This window comes from Culex pipiens, chromosome 3 (genome assembly GCF_016801865.2).
Source record: "Culex pipiens pallens isolate TS chromosome 3, TS_CPP_V2, whole genome shotgun sequence".
NCBI lineage: Eukaryota > Metazoa > Arthropoda > Insecta > Diptera > Culicidae > Culex > Culex pipiens.
Genome location: NC_068939.1, coordinates 115716820 through 115740938, shown reverse-complemented (window position 1 = coordinate 115740938; position 24119 = coordinate 115716820). Strand labels below are relative to the sequence as shown.

Genomic DNA, 24119 nt, shown 5'->3' with positions numbered 1-24119 from the left:
GTCCGGTGACGATCGCGATCGCTGCTCGCAAGCAGTGGATCCCCAAGATTTTACAGCCGCCGGTGGTTCCCTTTTTCTCGGGGTTTTGGCGCGCCCCTACGGGTAGACCACTACCAGACGTGAAGTACGCACCCCTGCGGAGTGACCGTAAATCACTTTGTCGGGCAGGCGACCAGTCGAAACTGGATTTCCCCTGCAGGCTGCGCCCTTAGCTCGGAAACCGTGGCTGTGGTTTCCTACGGGCTTGTCGACGTCCTCGTGTGCACCACGTAGTCAGCGACCAGGTGCTGTCCGACGCTACGGATGATCGCGCGCTCCGGTAGATGCTGTCCGGAGTTCGGGCCGGCGAAGATCGCCGCGTGGTTTGCTGAGAAGAAACCAAAGAGAAAAACCTTCTCCCTGAAGGTTTTCTTCAGGCAGAAGAACGACAATTAGCGAACTGACCCTAATTTCTCCACATGACCTTTACCTCTTCCGCAGTCTACTACTGCCTCGTGTTTTGTACAATTGTACACGATCAAGTGTGCTGGTAGATGGCTAAATGGGTACAATTTCAATTATGGGCACAATTCCTTCCGGGACCGCTAACTACTCACTTAAATGGCCAACAAACAGGCTCATGCAACGCCCGTGGGCGCCTATTGGGACACCTGATCACTTGGTGGTCGATCGGAGGATCTTTACAACTTTGGGTCGATCGAGATTTTCTAACTACGCACTTTTCTAAACGCACTAGGCTTGGCTGACGGTGGCCTTGCTCGACGGTTTGTACTCGCGCACGGTTGAAGTACAATTGATCTTGACCTTCGTATCGATCGTGCCTCGAGCCCTTTTGTCTCGGATCGGAAAAGGGGATCGATGCGTTGTCCAGTTGTGATTGGTCCACGTAGCAGATCGTAGATCGGCAAGTATTAGTGATGACCGTTTCGAAAAGGGCAGGGTGTGGCAAGGATAAATTTTCCCACAGGGTCAGGCCGAGTGGCGGGCAAGACGATATCAGATCGATTCTCCTAACACCTCGATCTGAAGCGCAGTATGTAAAGGTTACATTACCCCCAATTTCAAATAAGAAAATTTTAATTTCTTAAGGAAATTAAAATTTTCGCTGGAGTTCAGCTTATGATTTCAAAAATGTATTTTTTTTGAAGTTTGAATTATTTTTTTAACGCAAATTAAAGAACGACAATTAGATTCAAAAAAGAACGGTAATAGATAGAAAAAGGGTTAGAAAGAGATAGAAGTGGCTTGAAAATCAAATGGATCTCTATTGCAAAATGGCTATTTGTTGGATGGACTTACAGCAAAACTAAAGCATAAATCACACACTTTATGCTGCCTCTAACACCTGTCCTTGCATACTGTAACGAACACTCTGCGTATCATTGCATGTCCAGACATTTCTGGAGCTTTTCGTGGTCCATTCTATGACACACTAATTGATTTACTAAACGGTAATTTGTCCACCAAATATATTTGGTATTAACTAGTACTAGAGTTTAACGCTAACGGTAAATCGCAATCCCGAAAATGTTCGAGTATTTTTTTTCTTACCCTAAATGAAAAAACAAAATAAACTGAAGTATTTCGCGCGCGCACCGATCTCATACATCCGCGAGCATAACTTAATCATTCGAGAAGCCGTCGCTTCTGCTGTCTCACATACGACGATCTATCTACTACTGACACATACATTTGCTTGAGCACTATCAGCCAACCAACTGTGCAAATGGAAAAAAGTGATCAAAACAAATGAAATGAAAAAAAATTGAACTATTGCTACAAAGGGGATTATATTTGTATTTGTGATATTCTATTGTACAGATTGTATTGATTATAATGGAATGGATTATTGCTAGATTATTTTGGAACAGCCAAAGTAGAGGAAAATTTGATAGTATGAGTAAATTTAAAAAAAATATATACAACGACATCGATATTTCTATATTCGAAACTCTCACAATTATATTACGCACGAAGATAAAATTGATCTCTATCTATCTCTGTCGCGGATCGCTCGGGAAGACGAATCTCGCGAGGAACTGATAACAATAAATGTGTTTTGTTTTGATTCCCTTTTGGTTGACCTAGAAAATTGCTTCTATTGTCGACATAGCTTGTTTTTTTTATGTATTGTTCTTTTTGGGCCAGCTGGATAGAAGCTGGTTTCTTCTTTTTGTATTAGATCTTTTTCAGTACTGACGAGTGGAAAACACCGAGTCTCTTCTTCAAATCTTTATCCCAGAGCTCGTACGTATTCGAGCCAACTTGTCTTTTAACAATTGCTTCGCTGTACTTCGGGGCCAGTTTTGCATTAAAATTAGCTGCTTTATCAGACTGATAATAATTTTTCTTGAGGACTGTTTCGCCTTCCTTAAACTCGACTTTTCTTGTTGATCTTAAATTGTAATTTGTTGCGTATCGCTGGTACGCTTTCTTGAGGTTGATTCGCACTGCTTCGTAAAGGTTTTTAATATCTTTGCCTAACTTCGCGGGATCGAGCGAGCAATCGGAGTTACTATCTCTAAGGTGATCGTATTCTAGGCCGGAACTGATAATATTACGACCAAAATTGATGAAGTATGGTGAATAACCGGTGCTATCGTGAACGCTATTTCGAATTGCTGCTGCGATAGATTGGATGCCCTGGTCCCAGTCTTTTTGTGTTTTACCTTCGAGGGAACTCCTAATCGCTGCCACTATCACACGGTTTACGCGCTCTGTTGGATTAGGACTCGGTCGATAGACAGCTAAGTTCCAGTGATCTACGTTGTAAAGTTCTAAAAACTGCTTGAACGCGCGAGAGACAAATTGTGGTCCATTATCGGAGATCAAAATATTTGGAACTCCAAACAGCAAAAATACGTTATTTTCTAAGAACTTAATCACAGCTGCTGTGGTGGCTTGACGCATGACCTGAATTAAGGTGAATTTTGAGAAGTGATCTGTGACTACCAACGCATAAGTGTTACCTGCTCTTGATCTAGGGTAAGGTCCTATAAAGTCGATCGAAATCATTTCCCATGGCCTGTGGCAGATCTTTTCCTTCCCGCACGGTGGGTTTGGATTTATGTTAGCTACCTTAGAACGTTTGCAAATTAGACAATTCCTACAATACCTGAGGACTTCAGCACTCATTCGCGGCCAGAAAAACTTTTGCTGAATTACGCTTAGCGTTTTTTCGAATCCCAAATGGGCCTGCTCGTGAGTTTCGCGGATTATAGTTGGTCTTTCTGTCACTGTTGGGTAGTACTTCCACCGAAATGCCGGATCATCTGACTTGCCAGCGTTAGTTACAAATTTGAAAATCTTGTTATTAACAACTTTGAAATCTGAGTGTTTATCAGGGTATTTTTTGATATTATCACGAAGTTCTTCATATTGAGCATCAGGAAGCTGAGTTGAAATTGTATTTAATGATCTTGACAAAGCGTCAGCTGTAATATTTTCTTTACCTTTCTTGTACACAAAATCTACGTCAAGGTCTTGAATTTTCATTGACCAACGGGCCAGTCTGGGTGATCTACTGTTGATGGACATCGTTTTTAGAAAAGTTAAGCTCATCGCGTCTGTCATGATTGTAAATTTTGTACCCTCAATGAACGGACGAAAGTGGTCAATTGCCATGAGAACTCCTAAGCATTCACGCTCTGTCGCACTGTACTTTTTCTGTGTAGATGATAATTTTTTTGAATAGTATGCAATGCAACGACGATTCCCATTCAAGGTTTGCGTCAAAACTGCGCCAACGGCGATATCAGAGCTATCAGTTTCAATCGTGAAAGATTCACTGAAATTGGGATTGGCCAAGATCGGCGGTGAGGTTAGAGCGGATTTCAGCGCCAGAAGAGCTTGATCTGCTTGTTCAGTCCAATTAAATTTTCCTTTTGACTTCTTGAGTAAATCAGATATTGGTGTGACTATCGCACTGTAATTTTCAATAAATTTTTGATAAAACCCAGCGAGTCCTAAAAGTCGCCGGATATCTTTAACGCTTGATGGTACTGGGTAATCAAGTAGGGGAAATATACCCATTTTAAGCCTAATAAGCGGTCGTGTTTGAAAGATGCTGCATAATCTGGAGTGTTCCTTGAAATTTACTGAAACCAAGTACACCAACCAGAAAAGCAACTTTTTGTAAACATTTCAGTTTAATTTGATCTTTATCAAAAGTTATTCTATTCCTTTTACAAGCATTTAAAAAATAATAATTCCCAGGGGTATTTTAATCACACGAGAATGCACTTGGCCACGCCCACCTTTCTAATATCGGCTTAGCTCATTTTTCTTCCAGCACTTTTTTGTGTCTGCCTATTGTTGCCATTTGTGACGAAATTTTAAGCGAACGCTCACGAAAAGTGGCATTTATAGGGAAAGTTTCCTGGCATCGCTGGCTGGTGGTGTTGGTGGCCATCCTTTGTTCTTTATTTGCCTTCGCTTTCTCGCTCGGTTTTCTTCAGCCTTCGTTTAGAATAGGCTTTACGTCAAGTGACTCAGTGCGTTTGTTTTTATTTATGGCGCTTGCTAATTAATTACATGTTTCGGGACTTATTAACAAGTGAGTGACTAAAATATGGCCAAAAGAACATGTTCCCGGTAGTTGGAAGCAGTTTTATCCCGAAATAGCTGTGTAAACTTGAGCGATAGTGAAAAGATGATTTTTGCGATATTCATTAAGCGGTTGATAGCTGCTCGCGCGTGTGTCAGTGTGTGCACGCAACGTGATGAGAAATGGTTTTGCAAAATATTAATTTTGATCAAAAGTGCATTAAATAAGATATTTTTGGCCAGTAAATGACATAAATTTGTGTGCTTACTCGAGGCGGTGCTGTTGCTGGTAAAGTTATGGCCGAAATAGTATTTTTGAAGCTTTAATCGAGCAACAAACTCTCCATATGACGAAGATAGGTGTTTGATTAAAATAGGCATAATTGCCCTATTGGTTGAATTTTGGAAGCGTCGACAGCGATTCCGTCTTCGCTTAGAACAAATCCTAAATAACGAACAGATTTTTGACAAAATTTTGATTTTTCTACACTTATTGTAAGTTTTGCTTTTCTGAGGCGTTCGGAAACTTTTTCTAACAAATCGAAATGTTCTTGCAGCGTATTTGATGTTATTATAATGTCGTCTAAATAGACCCAAACTTTTGGACTCAAATCGAAACCAATAACTTTTGTCATCAAACGAGTTAATGTTGCGCCGCTGTTAAGCAGGCCGAAAGGCATTGTTTTGTATCGAAATAGCCCTTTTGGTGTACGAAACGCAGTTAAATCACGTGAATCTGGGTGCAATAGAACTTGATGATAAGCATCTTTCAAATCTATCGTCGTGAAAAACTTCGACTTTTCAATTCTGTGCAAAATTTGGGACATGTTAGGGAAAGGGTACTCGTCTCGTCTAGTGAATGAATTTAACCTCCTAGCATCTAAGCATAAGCGCCATTTGTTTTCACCCTTTCTTACTGGAAGTAATGGGTTAAGAAAATCGCTTTCGCACTCCTCAATGAAATCCATGCTCCTTAAACGTTCTATCTCTTTATCAACTTCTTTCTCGATCTTTGGCGAGAGTGGGTAAATAGGTACTTTTTTGTGTTTTATTTCATTCAAACTTTTGGTTAGTACAATTCGGTGTTGCATTAAATGCGTTCTACCAATATTTCCATTGACTGTACGCGGAAACCTCTTAATTATCTCAAACAAATTTAGTTTTTCTGAGTTAGAAAGTATGTGTTCAGTTAGTACGTCTTCTGGTCTTGTGAGGTCCTGTTCCGGAATTTCTACGGATGGGATATCTAAACTTTCGTCTTTGATTGTTGGCTCTACCGGACCGCGAAACGAGGGGTCTACTTGTAGATTAAAGCAAATGTTATCGTCGTCGTATTCGATAATGTGGACTGAATCTGTAGAATTTTCAAATAAATCAATATTTGGAATGGGCTTTCCCTCAATGGACAGCTGAATGTTGAATGCATTCCAGAAATCTGTGCCTAAAATTAACTTTTTTGATAGTTCTGGTATTACTGCTGTTGGTAAAACATTAGTTCTGTTGTTGAATGTGAATGGGATGTAAGCGAAACCTAAACATGAAAGTTGCGAGCCGTTTGCTGCTTGAACTCGAATAGGGTTTTTGATAATTTTCAAATTCAATCGTTCTAAAAGATCGATTGCATTTGTAACGGTAATGTTTGCACCTGAATCTAAAAGACCAACAATTTTTTCTTGAAGGATCTCGACCGTTGCATGGGGGCAACGAGAAGGACTTGTGTTAATTTGAAAGACGCGATTAAAATAGTTGAATTCTTGGGACGGCGGCAGGGATTCTTCCTGGGTCGCCCCGGAGCTTAGTTTTTTGGACTAGAAGATCGATAATTGTGCTTATTTGGACAAGTCTTGATTGTGAACGATGGCTCACCACATGCGAAACAAAATACATTTCTTGGTTCGAGGCAATTTGAATACCAATGTCCTCTTTGCTTACAATTCCAGCAAATACTCAAATCAGGTGTTTTCTGTGCTAAATTTGAACTCTCAGGCCTATCTTCTCTTACTTTCTGATGTTGGTTTCGGTTTTTGAATTTGTTGTTGTTGTTCGATTTGTAAAGTGCATTAACCTCGTCATCTGAGAACTCTTCGTATTCTTCGTCTAAATTCGTTTGATCAATTTGATTAACTGTAGAAAGTCTTTGATTACCCGAACCGAGCTGAGGGAATAACCCAGGTTCGAGACTATCGAAATTGTAGCAGTACTGTGATAGCTGATCTAGTGAACTTATTGGAGTCAATTGAAGTCGTTTTTTGTAAGTAATTTTTGTATTGTTATATATGATTTTCAACTTTTGTGTTTCATCAATCTTATACGAAAGATTTTGGAAAAGCCTTTCCATATCTGCCTGATAGTAACTGAACTTTTCATTCCCACGTTGTTTGCGTTCGCGAATTTGTTGTTCGATATCATTGTCTTTGTTAGAATGTTCGTATTGAAGTTTAAGGTAATAAACAAGATGATCCCACGTTTGAAACTTTTCCCAATACGTAAAGTACCATTTTTGAGCCTCTCCTGTGAAAAACAGGTATGCTTTTTGAAGAAGTTGATCTTGACTAATTTGGTTTGTGTTCGCCAGGATTGTAACTTGTCGTACAAAGTCGCAAACTGATAACGATCTTGGGCTATGCTCACCACTGAACTGCACGGGCCAACGTTCAATTTTTGTTCTCAAGTAGTTGTTCTGGTAATTGTTTTGATTTTGGTAATCTTGAGGATCTTGATTAAAATTTCTGTTTCCGGCGTTAATTCCGGGATTTTGTATCTCATTCGGTACGCTGTTGTTTAAGAATGGAAAATTGTTGTTGATCACGGGTGGATTGGATTGAGCTCTATTGTTTATTTCGGGTCTTACGCGATCTGGAACGACGTTTGGTGTAGGTGGTAAGGTTGGGGTCGGTAACGACTCTAAGTTGCCGAAATAATCATGAACTGATTCCCTGACTACTTCTTGTATCATTGCTCTTATCTCATTACGAAAGTCGTTGTTGTTTGTTTGGGAAGGTTGCTGTCCCTGTTGTGTGCTATTCAACGCATCAGCTGGTCGTTTTAGTGTGGATGTGTTTGAAAACTGTATTTCGTCTATTACCTGATTAAATGAATGCATATTGAATCTGTTATTGTCTTGGTTATTGTTTCTTCTATTGTTGTTATTCGCGATTGGGACTGATTGGGGGAGTTGAGGGGGAGGGAATTGATTTGGTTGCTGTGGGTGTTGTTGTTGTTGGGAAAACTGAGAGGATTGTTGTTGAGGTTGGGAGTATTGGTTTTGTTGGGGAAATTGCTGTTGCTGTGGGTGTTGTTGTTGCTGGGAAAACTGAGAGGATTGTTGTTGGGGTTGGGAGTATTGGTGTTGTTGGGAAAATTGTTGTTGCTGTTGCGAATTTTTCTTCTGAGGGTTTTGATGTTGTTGTGGGAATTGGGGTACTGATGATTGATTTATCGCGTTGCCTTTTGATTTCTGTGAATGGTTTAACGAAAAAGCGTTGTGTCTGGTGTTGTTTTCAACTGAAGGTTGGGTGTTTGAAACCGGAAGTGGTGGATTTGAAGAAGAGTTCATTATTGTTTGCAGAGTCTCTCTTTCTGCGTCCGTAAGAAGATCAAAACGAGAATCTTTTCGAATATCACCAAGAGGGCGATTGTTCGGGTTTGTTTTCTGAGGAATTGGGATCTGATTAAGTGCTTGTCTCTGCGGGTTAGGAGGCGGGAACTCGAACTGTGGAATTCTTGGAATGGCACCAGAGGGGTGATTGTTAGTGTTAGATGACTGTTGGTTACTGTCCCAAAATGGTCTGCTTGCATTGGGATTTGCGTTGTAGTTATTGTTGACATTTGTTTCTAAATTCGCGAAACTACTCGATCCACTCTGATTCAGGTCAAATGAACGAACCATATGAAAGTCCGGGCTGACTTCTGGCCCTTCGTCTACTAGTCCTGCTGCTTCTTCTTGTGTTCCTTCTGATTCTTGTTGAACCTGGTTTGATGTCACCTCTGTAATCGTGTTCTTCTTCTTACTAGGAAAGTACATGTTTAGCCATTTATCGATATCGTTAACAAATTTGTTCTTCAAATCTCTGCACGCTTCTTGGTTTGTTGTCAACCGTAGAATACGAAATTTCAAGTGAATAAGTCGCGATCGAAGTTTGTGCTCAGGTTTAAGCGCTAGCATTGTACTAATCTCTGCTATTTTCTTTTTGACTACTTTTAGTTCACCGAAAAAAGTTTGATTTGATTGGTAAAACGGTCGATGTTTTCTATCATCTTGCAATGCTGCGCGCAGTGTTCGAACTAAGTTTTCTTTAGGTGTATTATCATAAATTTGGACACCTCTGAGCAAAAGCTCGTAAATCACCTCATCATGTTCTAACTCATCAGCAATGTAATCATACATTTTGATTGAAAATGTTCTACTAAATGATTAACTATAAGCAGTGATTAAATATGTCCAGCAAAAAGCACTAAACGGGCAAAACAAATTCAAAAATTAAATATTCTGCTAATCAGAGAGAAATAGAATGAAAAGGAAAAAGGAGAGAAGATTTTAGGAATAGGACTAAGTAAATTAGATAATAATTAACTGAATAAACGGTAGCGATAGTGGTAAATAAAAATCTGAAATTTCAGAGAACCAATTAAATCTTCAAAAAAATATCACGAATGCGTGAAGAAAATTTCCGAAAAAATTACGGAAATTCAAAAAAAAAAAATACAAAAAAATAAAAAAAATCCGATAGTTGGGCGCCAAATGTAACAGTACGGGAGTCGTACGATGCGCAGCAAGCTGAACCGAGGTGGAGGAGAACCAATACGATACAGAAATGCCAACCTTTCTCGGCCAGGTTTTTTTTTTTTTTTTTTATTCATAACTTATTTTTATTAGGTCCTTTTAGGTGCTGTGACCAGGTTGGGACCGAGGATCGTTAAATAACTAATATATAACAAAAAAAACAACTCCTTAAACTCCATACTTGGAGATCATGTAACTGACGAGGGTTACTTGGTCCAAGCGGGTCTTGCAGGTCTTGAACCTGCCGATGTACTCGGAGAAAATGCCCCACAGTTCAGCCGAACTGTAGAGCACCTCCCCGGCTTCCTCCTTCGTGGCTCCACCGTCTCGGGAGCCACTGCTTCCTTGGCTTTTTCCTGCGGGGCGAGGGCGATCCTTCGATTTTCCGTCCGGAACTGCGCCCGGCAGCGGAGGGAACTCCGCCGGCGTGAACGCCGGAACTGCTGGACTCTGCTTCTCCGCCTTCCTTGCCGGCGGTTTCGGTTTCGACGCCTGCTGGCGCCTCTGGATGAAGTCCGCACGCTTGGGGCAGCTGCGGTCCGTGGCTTCGTGAGCTCCAGAGCAGTTGGCACACCGCTTCGACTCTGCTTCTTGGACTTTGCACTCGTCCGTCTTGTGGGGACCCCCACAGTTGTTGCACCTCCCCTTGAGGTGACAGTTCCTGGTTCCATGACCCAGCTGCAAGCAGTTCCTGCACTGGGTCACGTTCGGCCGCTTGTTCCGGTAGGCCTCCCACCGGATGATTGTGCTTGCCACAACATTCATTGCAGAGAGCTTCTTCAGATTGGTGTATCCCTTGGGGAAGACCACAATGTACGGAGTTTCGTCCACGGTGGACTTTTCCTTCCGCTTGATGACATGCACCTCCAGCGCGTCCAGCTTGAGATCCCTCTTCAGCAGGTACTTGACCTCATCCGGTTTCAGTTGATCAGGTAAACCACGAACAACGACCCGGTGATATCGTTCGCTTCTTCGGCCGTGGGTGTAAAATTCCACTTTCTTCCTCTGGAGAAGCTCCTGCAACTTGTCAAAATCTTTGACAGAGAAGCAGGTCACCTTGGTTCCAAATCGGGTTAGTTTGTAAATAGGATCGAAACCAAATTTACAACTTTCCACTATCGCCACGAGCTTGTAAAAATCCGTGGTGTTCTTCACCACAAAAGGTGGTTGCTTTTGTTTACCTGGCGACTGGCCGAGTGGTGGAACCGCCGGGACGTCTCCTCCTCCTGCTGGGCTTGCATTGTTGTTGTTTTTGTTTTCCGCTAGCGGGCTGAACTTGTTGTTGTTGAGCAGATTCTGCTCCACTTTTTCTTCTCCGACGATAGCTCCGGTGACCTCAAGGGACTTCTTCCGCTTCCGATTTCCGGGGATGAGTTGAAAATCGTCCGCCTCGGAGGACTCTTCCACCTCCATCGGTCAAAAAACTCGAGGCAAGCAACGTTGCCTTTAGCGCGCACGTCACAACACGTCTACTCTTTCGAAGCTATCGTAGCCAAGTGATCTCGGCCAGGTTCTGCAGGAAGAAATACCCAATGCCAACACACTACCCTTCTTGAAACACTCCCGCTTTTGCGCCAGTGTGGCCCCGATCGCCACACTGCGGAAGGTCTGTTACGAGCCCGACTAGTTCTGCTCAGGGCGGGTTGTGGAACAATCGCAAATGTACAACGGCAAAGATACCCAAAAATCTACAGCAAAATCGAAATTAAAAGTCAAAACCAAATTGCACTCAATAATGCAACGAATAAACAAACTGTACTTGGGGAATGAACATGATTTTTATTGCCCTGGCCAAATGCATCAGGGACGACTTGGGGAGCTTAATCTAGCTGATCTGACCTGATTTATGTCGCTTGTCGTTCTTCTCGCTGCCGCTCGTGCGGTTGATGTTTGCGTGGCCGATCGATGCTCGTGCAGCCGCTGGCAGGAACGCGGGTGAACCCCACAGCTGCGTACGCCGTCTGCTGTTCGGCGTCTTGTCGTCAGATGACTACGTGCAGGACGAAGAGATGATCACGTGGCCGGAGCGGCTCTGCGCTTGTCGACGGCCTTCGGTGACGAGCGGGTGATGTCGATCACCGCCCAGATGTTGACGACGAGACCGGTTTGTCCCGCAGTTGAAACACGTGGCCTGGAGCGTCCGAACGCTTCCCGACGGCCTTCACAGGTGAAGAGGTGGTCGTCGACCGCCACGTGGTTGTAGATGGCGCACGCGGCTTGTCCCGCGTGTTGATGTTGAAAACCCACGAGGCTGGAATGTCCGAGCGTTTCCTCGAAGGCCCGTGCTGATGGTTGATCGTGGTAGTCGTTCGTCCCCCACGTGGTTGTAGCTGGCACGAGGTGAGGCACGAGGTGAAATGTTGCAATGCAGTGCGACCGGGTTTGCTCCAGCAGGATGTTGATGGCGCTGCGAAGTCTTGTCACACGATAAGATGGCGTACACGTGTGTGTCGAGCTTGAGTGCGTGCGTGTGTGCGGATTGCGGATGATGCCCAAGTGCGCCGGACGCGGCGTCGGCGTCGAATGTAGAGGACGTCAAATAGATCGCACCCGTCCGGTGACGATCGCGATCGCTGCTCGCAAGCAGTGGATCCCCAAGATTTTACAGCCGCCGGTGGTTCCCTTTTTCTCGGGGTTTTGGCGCGCCCCTACGGGTAGACCACTACCAGACGTGAAGTACGCACCCCTGCGGAGTGACCGTAAATCACTTTGTCGGGCAGGCGACCAGTCGAAACTGGATTTCCCCTGCAGGCTGCGCCCTTAGCTCGGAAACCGTGGCTGTGGTTTCCTACGGGCTTGTCGACGTCCTCGTGTGCACCACGTAGTCAGCGACCAGGTGCTGTCCGACGCTACGGATGATCGCGCGCTCCGGTAGATGCTGTCCGGAGTTCGGGCCGGCGAAGATCGCCGCGTGGTTTGCTGAGAAGAAACCAAAGAGAAAAACCTTCTCCCTGAAGGTTTTCTTCAGGCAGAAGAACGACAATTAGCGAACTGACCCTAATTTCTCCACATGACCTTTACCTCTTCCGCAGTCTACTACTGCCTCGTGTTTTGTACAATTGTACACGATCAAGTGTGCTGGTAGATGGCTAAATGGGTACAATTTCAATTATGGGCACAATTCTTTCCGGGACCGCTAACTACTCACTTAAATGGCCAACAAACAGGCTCATGCAACGCCCGTGGGCGCCTATTGGGACACCTGATCACTTGGTGGTCGATCGGAGGATCTTTACAACTTTGGGTCGATCGAGATTTTCTAACTACGCACTTTTCTAAACGCACTAGGCTTGGCTGACGGTGGCCTTGCTCGACGGTTTGTACTCGCGCACGGTTGAAGTACAATTGATCTTGACCTTCGTATCGATCGTGCCTCGAGCCCTTTTGTCTCGGATCGGAAAAGGGGATCGATGCGTTGTCCAGTTGTGATTGGTCCACGTAGCAGATCGTAGATCGGCAAGTATTAGTGATGACCGTTTCGAAAAGGGCAGGGTGTGGCAAGGATAAATTTTCCCACAGGGTCAGGCCGAGTGGCGGGCAAGACGATATCAGATCGATTCTCCTAACACCTCGATCTGAAGCGCAGTATGTAAAGGTTACAAGATAGTGTAGAACCCTCACCTTCCAACACGGATAGTCAGACTTGACTGCTCCATGGAAGGTCGGAATAAGCAGAATTTTCTGCTTCTCATCTGCCATCCTATCGCTCTCAAAATTGTTTGATATTTTATTCAAAACAAACGATTCTTTCACCTGCCTGGTATTTTCAGTAGGTGTACTGGGCCCATAACCTGTTGAATGTTACGTGCTACTGTAAAAACCAGGTTGTGATCTTATGCGTAGAATAAGAAATCAAGTCTTGCTTCAAATGCATTCAAAAGATAATTTTAATAAATCAATCCTAATCGTATCAACATTCTTCAACATGTTCCGTTATCGTTACATACCATAATTCACATTTTACTTAATACAGTGGACTCTCTCGTTGTCGATATTGAAGGGACCGTCGAGAGCGGGAGTTATCAAATTATAGAACGGAAAAACAAAGCAATCTATTTGAAGGGACTGAAAAGTTAATTGACAGCTGGAGCAATATTGATATCGAGAAGATCGACAGCCAGAGAGTCCACTGTATTACTATTTACATGTATGTGTCACTTCACCACTTCTTCAAATACTACTTAATTGTAGTTTGCCATAAAGCTCTATTAGCTTACTATAAATTCAGTATACTGTGACCACTAAGTATGTGAGTAACCTAGAGTGGTTCTCGGAATTCTATTACTAGCTGGGGTGGTTCCAATGTTGAAAAGTTTGTATATTTCAACAGGTACAACGAGGAAAAAAAATTTAAGAAAACATAACCTAACTTAAAACTAACTTAATCTTACCATAAACTAAACCAATCCTTGAATCAAGGGGTATTCAGAAATAGCACATTTTTCCCTGAATTTCAAACATTTTTCTTGAATCTTCTGATCCAACATTTTTACTTCTGCTAATTCATGAACCTCACTTGATCTTGTCCAGCCAGGAACATTCAAAACCATTTTGAGTACCTTGTTTTGGACACGCTGGAGCTTCAATTTATGAGTTCTAGCGCAACACTCCCAAACAGGTACTGCATACTCAATAACGGGGTAAATTATTTGTTTGTAAACTGCTAGCTTATTTTTCAAAGATAGCTTTGATTTTCTGTTAATTAAAGGATACAAACACCTGATGAGAATGCTGCACTTGTTCAATATTTTATCTACATGCTGCCGAAACAATAGTTTCGAGTCAAGTATGAGACCTAAATAGACAACTTCCTTTTTTTTCTCATAAAATTATTTTTATTAGGTCCTTTTCGGTACTGGGACCTGGTTAGGACCGAGTCGGCTTTTGTAATTACATTTGACTTAATAATTACAGAGGATCTTGTGTGTAAATGTTAGTGGGAGGGGAGCCGATTACCCGCGGCCTACTCGGGGTTAGTAGGGAAGGGATTGATGTTAAAGACAAGGCGTGGGAAGGGAAGGGGGATTGTGTAGGGGTCTTGGTTGGCTCTGCTGGCCTTTGCGTTTTGTCCTCAGCCGCAACTCGGTGTCCAGCTGCTGGGGCGTTCTTGCTTTGCTTCCGGTGCAACCAGAAACGACGGCTTTGTGTGAAGGCGAGTTATACTAACTGAAGGAAAACTAACTGAAGGAAAACTAACTGAAAGAAAAACTAAATAGATATATTGGAATCTAAGAGGAACTGATAGATCGGATAGAGAACATCAAGGTCTAGTTGAGATAACGCGTCTCGCATCGGAATTTCTGGTGGTCTTCCTCGGGCCCTGAGGGTAACTTTCAACTTAATTCTGTGAGCCTGGTGATCTGGACACGCCCATACGAGATGGTCGATGTCCTGATAACCCTGCCCACAGTCGCATAAGTTCGTATCACTCATGTTGATACGGTACAGATGAGCCTTGGACGAGTAATGGTTCGACATAAGGCGGGACATCGTTCTGATGAATCCACGCGTCAAGTCCATTCCCTTGAACCAGGCTTTTCTTTGCACCTTAGGTCGTATGGAATACATCCAACGTCCCTTGGTGTCTCCGTCCCATTGTGTTTGCCAATCCAGAAGCGCACGCTGCCTCGGAAAACCGTAGCATTCTTGTAGGCTAATTGGCCTTTCAAAAATGTCTCCACTCTCAGCACCCTTCTTGGCGAGCAAGTCCGCTTTCTCATTACCCGGAATCGAGCAATGAGCGCGGACCCATACCACCGTGATGCTGAAGGACTGAGCCGCCAGGTTGTTTAAAGTCTTGCGTATTTCCGTGAGGAAAAACGCAGACTCCCTGGTCGGCTTCAGAGACCGGATAGCCTCAACAGAGCTAAAGCTATCGGTGAAGATGAAGTAGTGGTCAGGTGGCATGGTCTCGATGATTCGCAGTGCGCAGTAAACCGCGGCTAACTCTGCGACGTAAACCGAACTCGGGTCCTTCAGCTTAAAGAACAGCTGATAAGATTCATGATAAACACCGAAGCCCGTACAGCCGTCGAGCTTGGAGCCATCGGTGAAGAATCTGTTGTTTGGAGGAACATGGCTGTACTTTGATGCGAAGATCGACGGTACAACTCCCCGCAGAAGATGGTTTGGGATACCGCGAGTATCGGCTTTCATGGACGTGTCGAAGCCAATCCGGGTGCTGCTGGTTAACGGAGGCGTGCGCTGTACCGTTGTGCTCGGGCTCCACTCCCACGATGACATAAAGTCATAATATAGAAGCATGCGCCGAGACTCAACGTGAAGGTTCAGCAACGTTTCAAAATTGTCAATTACCAGTTTATTCCTGTAATCACACCGGATCAGGAACCGGTAAGACAGTTCGTAGTAACGAGTTCGCAGAGGCAACACTCCCGCCAAGACCTCGAGGGTCATGTTGTGAGTTGAGTGCATGCATCCCAAGACAATGCGAAGACTTCGGTACTGTATCCGCTGGAGAACCAACAAGCGTGATTTTGCAGCTGTTTGGAAGCAGAAACTGCCATATTCCAGCACCGAGAGTATCGTTGTCTTGTACAGTCGAAGCATGTCAGAAGGATGAGCACCCCACCGGTTGCCAGAGACACTGCGCAGAAAATTAGTTCTTTGCAGGCACTTTTGTTTCAGGTAGTTAATGTGCTTCCCCCATGTTCCCTTCTGATCAAAGATGGTACCCATGTACATGAAGTGGTCCGACTGCTCGATAGTCTTTCCCGAGAGAGAAAGATTGAGCTGCGGCGGTTCATGCTTCCCCGTAAAAACGACCAGTTCCGTCTTCTCCGGAGAGAATTCAATACCCTTTCCAACTGCCCAATGGGCCAAGTTGTTCAGGGTATCTTGCAAGGGTTCTAGCAGATCGACTTCCTTCTTGGCAGCGATTGAAACCACTGCGTCATCTGCGTACTGTATAAGGGTGCAGTCTCCGGTCAAGCAATCATCGATGTCGCTGACGTAGAAGTTATACATGGATGGACTAAGGCGTGAGCCTTGTGCCAAACCCATGTAACTTATCCGGGTGATTGCCAGATCACCTTGCACAAAGTGCATGTGTTTTTCTGACAACAGGTTGATGAGGAAGTTGCACATCGTCGGATTGAGACCGCTCCGCCGCAGCTTTACTCCCAACACATCGATGGAGACTGAATCGAATGCACCCTTGATGTCTAGGAAGACAGAAGCCATTTGCTGTTTTTTACCACGGGCTATGTCGATTCCTGTGGCCAGCAAGGCTAGACAGTCGCTTGTTCCCTTGCCTCTCCGGAAGCCATACTGCGTGTCTGACAGCAAGTGCTCTCGTTCCATCCATGGTTCGAGGCGGTCGAGGATCATCTTCTCCAGCAACTTGCGTAGACACGACAGCAAGCTGATTGGACGATACGAGTTGTGGTCGGACGCCGGCTTACCGGGCTTTTGAATGGCAACCACCCGGACCTGTCGCCATTCGTGTGGAATTACGTTCTGCTCCACCAACGTGTTGAACAGATTCAACAGACGCTGCTTGGCGACGTCCGGAAGATTCTTCAGCAAGCTGAACTTGATCTTGTCCGGACCAGGAGCAGTGTTGTTGCCCGTCAATAGTGCTATGGAGAGCTCTACCATCGAGAAGGGGGGATTAGAATCGCTCCCATCAACAACGTCGAATGATGGTTGTGTCGGCACCGAGTCCGGGCACACCTTCTTGGCGAAATCCAATATCCACTTGTCCGATTTTTCCACACTCTCGTTCGGAACGGAACCTCTACGCATGGCCCTCGCAACGCGCCACAGAGTGCTCATGGACGTATCTGCTGGTAGTCCTTCAACGAACTCCCGCCAGTACATTCGCTTCTTCCGCTTCAGAGTATTACTGTACCTGCGATCAAGAGCTCTGTACTTTTGGAAGTTCGCTCGGATTCCACACTTGCAGAAGTCCACATAAGCTTCAGACCTGGCCGCCGAGAGATCCGTACACTCCTTGTCCCACCAGGGAAGTGGAGGGCGCGTTCGGATGTATGGTCCCGGGACGGGTTTCGTCTGAGCTTGTATCGCACTGTCATAGATCAAATTAGCCAGAAACGCATATTCTTCAAGCGGTGCCAACCCTGCTCGCAACTCAACTCCAATGGAGACTGCCTCCGCGTACTGTTTCCAGTCGATATTTCGCGTCAGATCGTAAGGCATCTCCACCGTTGTCGATTGCTGTGGGCCATGGCTAACCAGAATAGCGATCGGCAAATGATCGCTGCCACGAGGATCTTGAAGCACGTTCCAGTCACAGAGAACTGCCAGACTGTTGGAACAGAGCGACAAGTCGATGGCACTCGCCTTCGTACCGGACGAAGTTGGCGTTGGTGGTGTTGCAATCCGCGTAACTTGCTTGTCCCTGTTTAGGAGGGTCATCTGGAAGTCGTCGCACAGTTCATGAATCAGATATGCTTGAGGGTCTGTCTTGTGACTTCCCCACTCGGTGCTGTGAAGATTAAAGTCACCCAGAACCAGTCTCGGTGCCTGCAACAACTCAAGCATACCCCACAACTTTTGTCGAGTTAACGACACCTGTGGGGGAACATAGACGGACACAATGCAAATGTCCAGTCCTCTGATCCTGGCCTGTACTGCGACTGCTTCGATTCCTCCTAGATTCGGGAGCGTGACCTTTCTAAAAGTGTGGCATTTCCTGACCCCAATCAGTACGCCTCCACCTCTATTTGGTCCTGCCCTGCTCTCTGTGATGATGTTGTACCCCCGGAAAGCTGGCGTCTCATCTCCGATAAGAAACGTTTCGCTCAGCGCAAACACATCACAGTCCCGTTCGAATGCGAATTGTTGAAAATCGTTTAACTTGGGGGTTAAACTTCTACAATTCCATTGTAGAAAGGAGATGCCGTTTTTCGTTTTTGGTGTATTACCCATCAAAGGAAATGAACGACAAGAGGGGCATCGTGCTAGCAAGCTGTTTCCCGATGTGTCTAGCGAGAGGCTCAAACCGCTTTATGATTAAACGCGTCGGTTCACTCACAAAAGAGCACAGCCATTCCACGATTGTGGAAAAGGTAAGGACTCCTTTGAAGGCATCGGTGATCGGGTTCGGTTGAGGAACCGGTTTCGGGGGGATCTTTGGCAGCTTGGGAACGGGCTTCAGCAGCTTGGGAACGGGCTTCGGTGCCGGCTTCGGAGCGGGCTTACCCGACGGACCGAAAGGAAAATCCTCCTCGAAGTTCAACGAGTCACTTTCCTTACCCTTGCCGCCAGCGGCTTTTCTGGACTTGGAAGCCTTGTTGCGCTTCGGGTTTGGCCCGGAAGAGTCACTTTCCTCGTCTCTCTGGAAGAGGACCTCCACATCGGAATCTTCGTCCCCCGAGTCTTCGTCCGCCAAAGGAGCGAAGCGATTGGGGTGGGTCACCTGACTAAGGATTTCCGCGAAGGACTTCTTGGAGCGTTCCCTCAAGGATCGCTTCATCTTGTCCTCGCGCTCCTTGTACTTTGGGCACTGCCGAGTTTTGTGCGGTTCCCCGCCACAAAGCAGGCATTTTTCAGCCTGCTTTTGGCAATCCACGTCCTTGTGGGGGCCGGCGCACTTTGAGCACTTGCTCTTGTTGCTGCAGTAGGTCTTGGTGTGTCCCAACTGCTGGCAGTTTTCGCAGCTCATCACACGCGGAACGTACAATCGAACTGGAAGCCGAAGCTTGTACAGCTCAATGTAGTCCGGCAGAGCTGACCCTGCAAAAGTCACCCGGAACGAGGCAGAAGGAATGAACTTCTTCTGGCCACCCTCGGTGGTGACGTTGCCCAGTTGCCGGCACTCGAGTACCTCCACAGCTGGAAGTTTAGGGTTCTTGAAGCGTCCCACCGCCCTTGAGAGGTCGACAAGCGAAAGACTGTCATCGGTCACCACGCCATCGATTTCGACTTTGTGGGCCGGAATCCAAACACGGTACTCAATGCTGAACCGCAGATCAGTTACGATCTGATTAGCTTGCACCGCGGAGTTCACGATCACGCGGAGCTTGCTCTTGTTCAGCTTGGTACATTCGACCACCCCAGGATAGTGCTTCTGCAAATCCTTGGTAATCTGTACAAAGTTTAACGGCTTCTGTTTGGGCCGGAAGAAGACCACCCATTCCGTTTGCGATCCTTCTTGATACTGACGAGGACGTGGAATCGGTTTTTGAGAATGAGGATTCAGGGGCGGAGGGGGATTAGGATCCGGATTCGGCTCCGGTGTTTTAGGAGGAATTGGGTCTGGATTGGGAGGAATTGGATCTGGATTGGGAGGAATCGGGTCTGGAGTCAAGGGAGGAATCGGGTCTGGAGTCAAGGGAGGAATCGGTGGTTGAGGGGGAACCGGATTCGGATCTGATTTAGGACGCTTTCGCTTCGTCCTCTTAGATCCGTCCGAGGATCCCCCTTTACCGCCAGCATCCTTATCCTTCAGGAAGAGGTCCCTGTTGGTGGTGTTTGAAGGAACTCCCAAAACGGAGTCCGCCATGTCCACGTCCTCGTCACCCTCAAGGGTTGAATCGAAGTCGCATTCCTCATGGTCCGACTCGGTCGGATCCATGTTTGCGAAGAAACGCGATAAACTAAACGAAAATAAAAGTGATGAAACTAATCGCAAAAGTAAAAAAGGAGAGAAAAAAAAAAAAAAAAAAAAAAAAAAACTAGCCGAAAAAAAAAACTATGAGAAAAAAAAAAAAAACTAAACGCTAACAAAAAACTCGCCTTTTGCACTCACCGCCGAACTGGCCGCACTGGCTGCCGCCCGCAGCGGGATGCGCGGGAAGCTCGTTTGCGCGCGCTTGTTGTTGTTGTTGTTGTGCTGCCTGCTGCCAGCCACGTAAACAACGGGGGTTGTCTCCGACCTGGCCTGGCCGAAAACTGGTCCGCCGACCGCAGTCGACTCTCCGGGGCCGATTCCACCGACCAACGACCGTCTCTCGCCTCAGCTGCCTCCGCGGCCGCTGCTGCTGACTCCTCCTGCTGCTGCTGCTCGGATGCAGGAACTCGTTCCTCTTCCACTGCTGCACCGCCGCCGTGTCCACGACGACCAGATTGTGGCTCCTCTGACCACCGGAACGGGCCTGTCCGCTCGCACACGCCTCGATTTCGCCGTGAAAAACGCGCCAAACACACCGCGAAAAAACACGACTAGCCGCTGAGACTTCTGCCGTAGCAATGAGACAACTTCCTTTGACCAGGGTATTGAAACATCATTCATTTTAATCAAAACATCATCCTTTGGGACAAATCGGGCCGATTTGGAAAGTGGAAAAATGATGGTTTGAGTTTTGGCTGCATTTATGCGAATTTTCCAGTCGCCAAAGTATTCGGAAAGAACGTCAAGACCCTTCTGAAGACGGCCAACTAAATATCTGGTTATTTTACCCTTATAAATAACGGCAGTGTCATCAGCAAAAAGTGACAACACACCATTACCAGGAAGAGTAGGCAAATCAGATGTAAAAATATTGTACAGAAGTGGGCCATGAATACTTCCTTGGGGAACCCCAGCATCAATGTTGAATAATCCAGAAGCAATCCCATTCAGAAAAACCCTGAACGATCTCTCCGAAAGATAGTGCTGGATAATTTTGATAAGATACATTGGAAAACCATACAAATACAGTTTATGTATCAAACCATCATGCCAAACATTGTCAAAAGCCTTCTCAACATCCAACAAAGCCATAGCAGTTGATTTAGACTCAAGCTTGTTCTGCTTGATGATTTTGGTTACTCTCGTAAGCTGATGAGCAGTATTATGTCCCTTTCGGAAGCCAAACTGCTCATTCAAAATTATATTATTATCGTTGGTAAAATCCAAAAGCCTTGAATAGATGACCTTCTCAAAGAGTTTAGACAGACTACTCAAAAGACTAATGGGACGATAACTTGTTGGCGATGTTGGATCTTTTTGAGGCTTCAAAATTGGTATGACTTTGCCCAGTTTCCAATTGGTGGGGAAGTAACCAAGTTGCAAACATTTATTGAAAATATTGGCTAGATGTTGAAAGAACTGATCACTCTGTTTTTTCAACACTAGATTAAAAATGTTATCAAAGCCTGGAGCTTTCATATTTTTCATTTGTTTAACTGCAACTTTGACTTCCTCACCAGAAACATGGGAATCTGCAGGAAATTCAAAGGTAGAGTCATTGATTGTTGAAATACTATTGGCAACTGATGTTTCTTTACGGCTGGTCATGGAAGCGCCAAGATTATGTGAACTAACAAAATGAAGCCCAAGTGCATTTGCCTTTTCCTCGGATGTAATCAAAGGAGAATCCTCAACAATAAGAGGAGGAATAGGCTATGGTTTGTTTTTAAGAACTTTTGAAAGTTTCCAAAATAGTTTTGAATAATTCCCAAGCTGGCTTACATGTTTTGAAAATTCTTGATTTCTGATATTGTCAAGTCGGTCTTGTATGATTTTGTTCAAATTGTTCACTGAAATCTTTTTGTCATAGTCCCCAGTCCGTTGATATTGTCTCCTATAAACATTCCTAAGTCTAATCAAGTGTTTAGTATCTACGTCAATATCAGTTACCTTAAAATTAACAGGAACCTCCCGAACGTTGGCAGCCTCTGCTTGGTTGATAGCCTGCTGGATCACCTCCAGCGAACGATCAATATCAGCAGAAGTTTCCGGGTGTTGATCATAGTCGATGTTGCTGTCTACCACTTGCTGAAACTGCTGCCAGTCAACGTTGTGGTAATCTTTCCGGGTTGGTTGCCGCTGCGGAGTAACGGAAGCTCCAACCTCCACAACCACCGGATAGTGATCAGAACTCAACTCTTCAAACACCTCAGGATGAGCCACGTTCTCAGCCATATTGGTAATGAAGAAGTCGATGATTGAGTGATTCCCAGACCGAGCCACCCTCGTTGGACGATCCGGACTCACAACGTTGTAGTATCCGTTTTGCAGATCGTTGTGCAGAATCACTCCGTTCCGATTCCTCCTGCTGTTGCCCCAAACTTCATGTTTCGCGTTGAGGTCACCAGCGATGATGTACTTTGCGCTCCGCCGTGTCAGCTTCTGGATATCGCTCTTCAGTTTTGCTGCTGAACCATCTCTGGCATTCACCTGACGTGGGCAGTATGCAGCAATGAAGAGTACTGGGCCAACCGAAGTGGGAATTTCCACCCCAACGGCCTCGATGATGTCCAGCTTGAATTGTGGCAGCCGGCGTGTCTTGAGATCACGATGAACAGCGACAAGCACACCTCCTCCTCCAGAGGTGGTCCTATCGAGCTGCGTCGCGATCTTGTAGTTTTGCAGATAAACTTTTTCACCGGGCTTCAGATGAGTTTCCGTGATGGTAGCTACGTCAATCTCCTTCTCGCGAAGAAAATCCACCAGCTCTAAGTTCTTCCTCCTAATAGAGCAAGCGTTCCAATTCAGCAGCTTGAGGGACCTACGATCCATACTGGATGACGAACGAGGTCAGCACTTCAATCTGCTGGGTCTTGGTTTTGCATCCACGCAGTGCAGCGGACATCTGTTTGAAAATATTGAGGAGTTCGGTTGAGGTGTAAAGATCATTACCATTTTCCTCAACTGCTGGTTCTTGAGTTGGTCTTGGCTCCTGGCTGAAGCCCGGTGGTGACGGTCTCGGCTCCTGGCTGGAACCCGGCCGCGGTTGATTCATCTCAGCTCTCTTCCTGGGATCCAATGGCAACGGTGCCAAGTTCGGGACCTGGCGTCGCGGTTGAAGAGGTGGAAAATTTTGCTCCACCAGGGCTGGAGGAGTTCTACGACGCTGAGGCTGATTCTTCGTCGATGCTTGCTGCCGAATTTTCACGAACTCAGCTCTCTTGGGGCACTTTCGGTCGGTTGACGAGTGCTCACCGTTGCAGTTGAGGCACTTAACCAGCGAATCTTGGATGCACTGGGATGTGATGTGCGCATCGGTACCACATTTGGCGCAACGACGCTTTAGGTGGCAGTTCTTACCTCCGTGCCCGAAACCCAGGCAGTTGAAGCATTGTGTGACGTCACGGTGCACTGGTCGGAACCGCTCCTAGGACACGATAATGTTGAAAACCGCTCGGATTGCCTTCAGCTCAGGAAGCGTCGTCGATCCCTTAGCCAAATGCAGCAGGTAGAGCTGGTCACGGTACTTGATGTCTTTGTTGCGTCGGCTCATTTTGTGCACGGCCAACACATCCAGTTTCAAAACTTTTAGCTCGGCAGCTAATTCCTCCACTGGCATGTCGTACAGACCTCTGACGACGATTTTGAACGGCTTATCCATGACGACATCATGGGTAAAGTACTCCGCCTCGTTTTCGGTCAAGTAATCCTTGACCAGTTGATAGTGCTGCCTGGATTGCACCAGCACCTTAAATCCGTCCTGACACAGACGAATGTTGCCTTGGACTTTCCCAGACTTGATGAGTTCAACCAGCCCCGCTCGAAAGTCGATCGTTGCTGCTGATTGCCGTACATAAAAAGGAGGCAGTTTCTCCTTTCGCTGTTTCACTTCATTCTCCTTTGCTTCCGCTACCTGGTCCTCGTCAGGCAGTCCAGCGAACTTGTTGTTCTTCAAAAGCTGCTCCTCGTGCGATGAAGAGTTCTCCTCCTCCTCATCCATCGGTACAGTACCGTCGCTCTTTTTCGTCTTTTTGCTGTTCGATGTCACTTCCAAAAGCACCTTCCTTTTGGAAATTCCCGGTTTTTGGCCATCAGTTGAGGCCTCAACCTTCCTTTTGGAAATTCCCACTTTTTTGCCTGCTTGAGCCGCAGGTAGGGCAATATTGCCGGCGTTTTGCGCCGGGACGCGACGAGTCA

General features: G+C 45.8%; 2 protein-coding genes across 2 annotated transcripts; both read right to left on the bottom strand.

The window, feature by feature from the left end:
* Nucleotides 1–283: 283 nt before the first annotated feature.
* LOC128093386 (myb-like protein Z) lies at nt 284–10569 on the bottom strand. Its single transcript, XM_052709950.1, has 5 exons — nt 10510–10569; nt 7519–8002; nt 597–1083; nt 470–537; nt 284–410 (listed from the first exon to the last, which is right to left on the bottom strand). The coding sequence occupies exons 1-5, from the start codon at nt 10567–10569 to the stop codon at nt 298–300; spliced, it is 1212 nt and encodes a 403-aa protein (XP_052565910.1). The 3' UTR covers nt 284–297.
* A 1594-nt stretch (nt 10570–12163) lies between these two features.
* On the bottom strand, nt 12164–13027 carry LOC128093385 (uncharacterized). The gene is made up of 4 exons (XM_052709949.1): nt 12958–13027; nt 12477–12903; nt 12350–12417; nt 12164–12290 (listed from the first exon to the last, which is right to left on the bottom strand). Exons 1-4 carry the CDS (start codon nt 13025–13027, stop codon nt 12178–12180), a joined length of 678 nt encoding a protein of 225 aa, XP_052565909.1. The 3' UTR covers nt 12164–12177.
* Nucleotides 13028–24119: the final 11092 nt, after the last annotated feature.

Bases quoted from the DNA above. Each gene is read 5' to 3' on its own strand.
- LOC128093386 (XM_052709950.1), bottom strand. From the start codon at position 10,569: ATGCAAGCCCAGCAGGAGGAGGAGACGTCCCGGCGGTTCCACCACTCG. The intron at 538-596 runs GTGAGTAGTTAG...GTACCCATTTAG, and splicing joins CCTGTTTGTTGGCCATTTAA to CCATCTACCAGCACACTTGA. The intron at 411-469 runs GTAAAGGTCATG...TTCTGCCTGAAG, and splicing joins AGTAGTAGACTGCGGAAGAG to AAAACCTTCAGGGAGAAGGT.
- LOC128093385 (XM_052709949.1), bottom strand. From the start codon at position 13,027: ATGGCAGATGAGAAGCAGAAAATTCTGCTTATTCCGACCTTCCATGGA. The intron at 12,418-12,476 runs GTGAGTAGTTAG...GTACCCATTTAG, and splicing joins CCTGTTTGTTGGCCATTTAA to CCATCTACCAGCACACTTGA. The intron at 12,291-12,349 runs GTAAAGGTCATG...TTCTGCCTGAAG, and splicing joins AGTAGTAGACTGCGGAAGAG to AAAACCTTCAGGGAGAAGGT.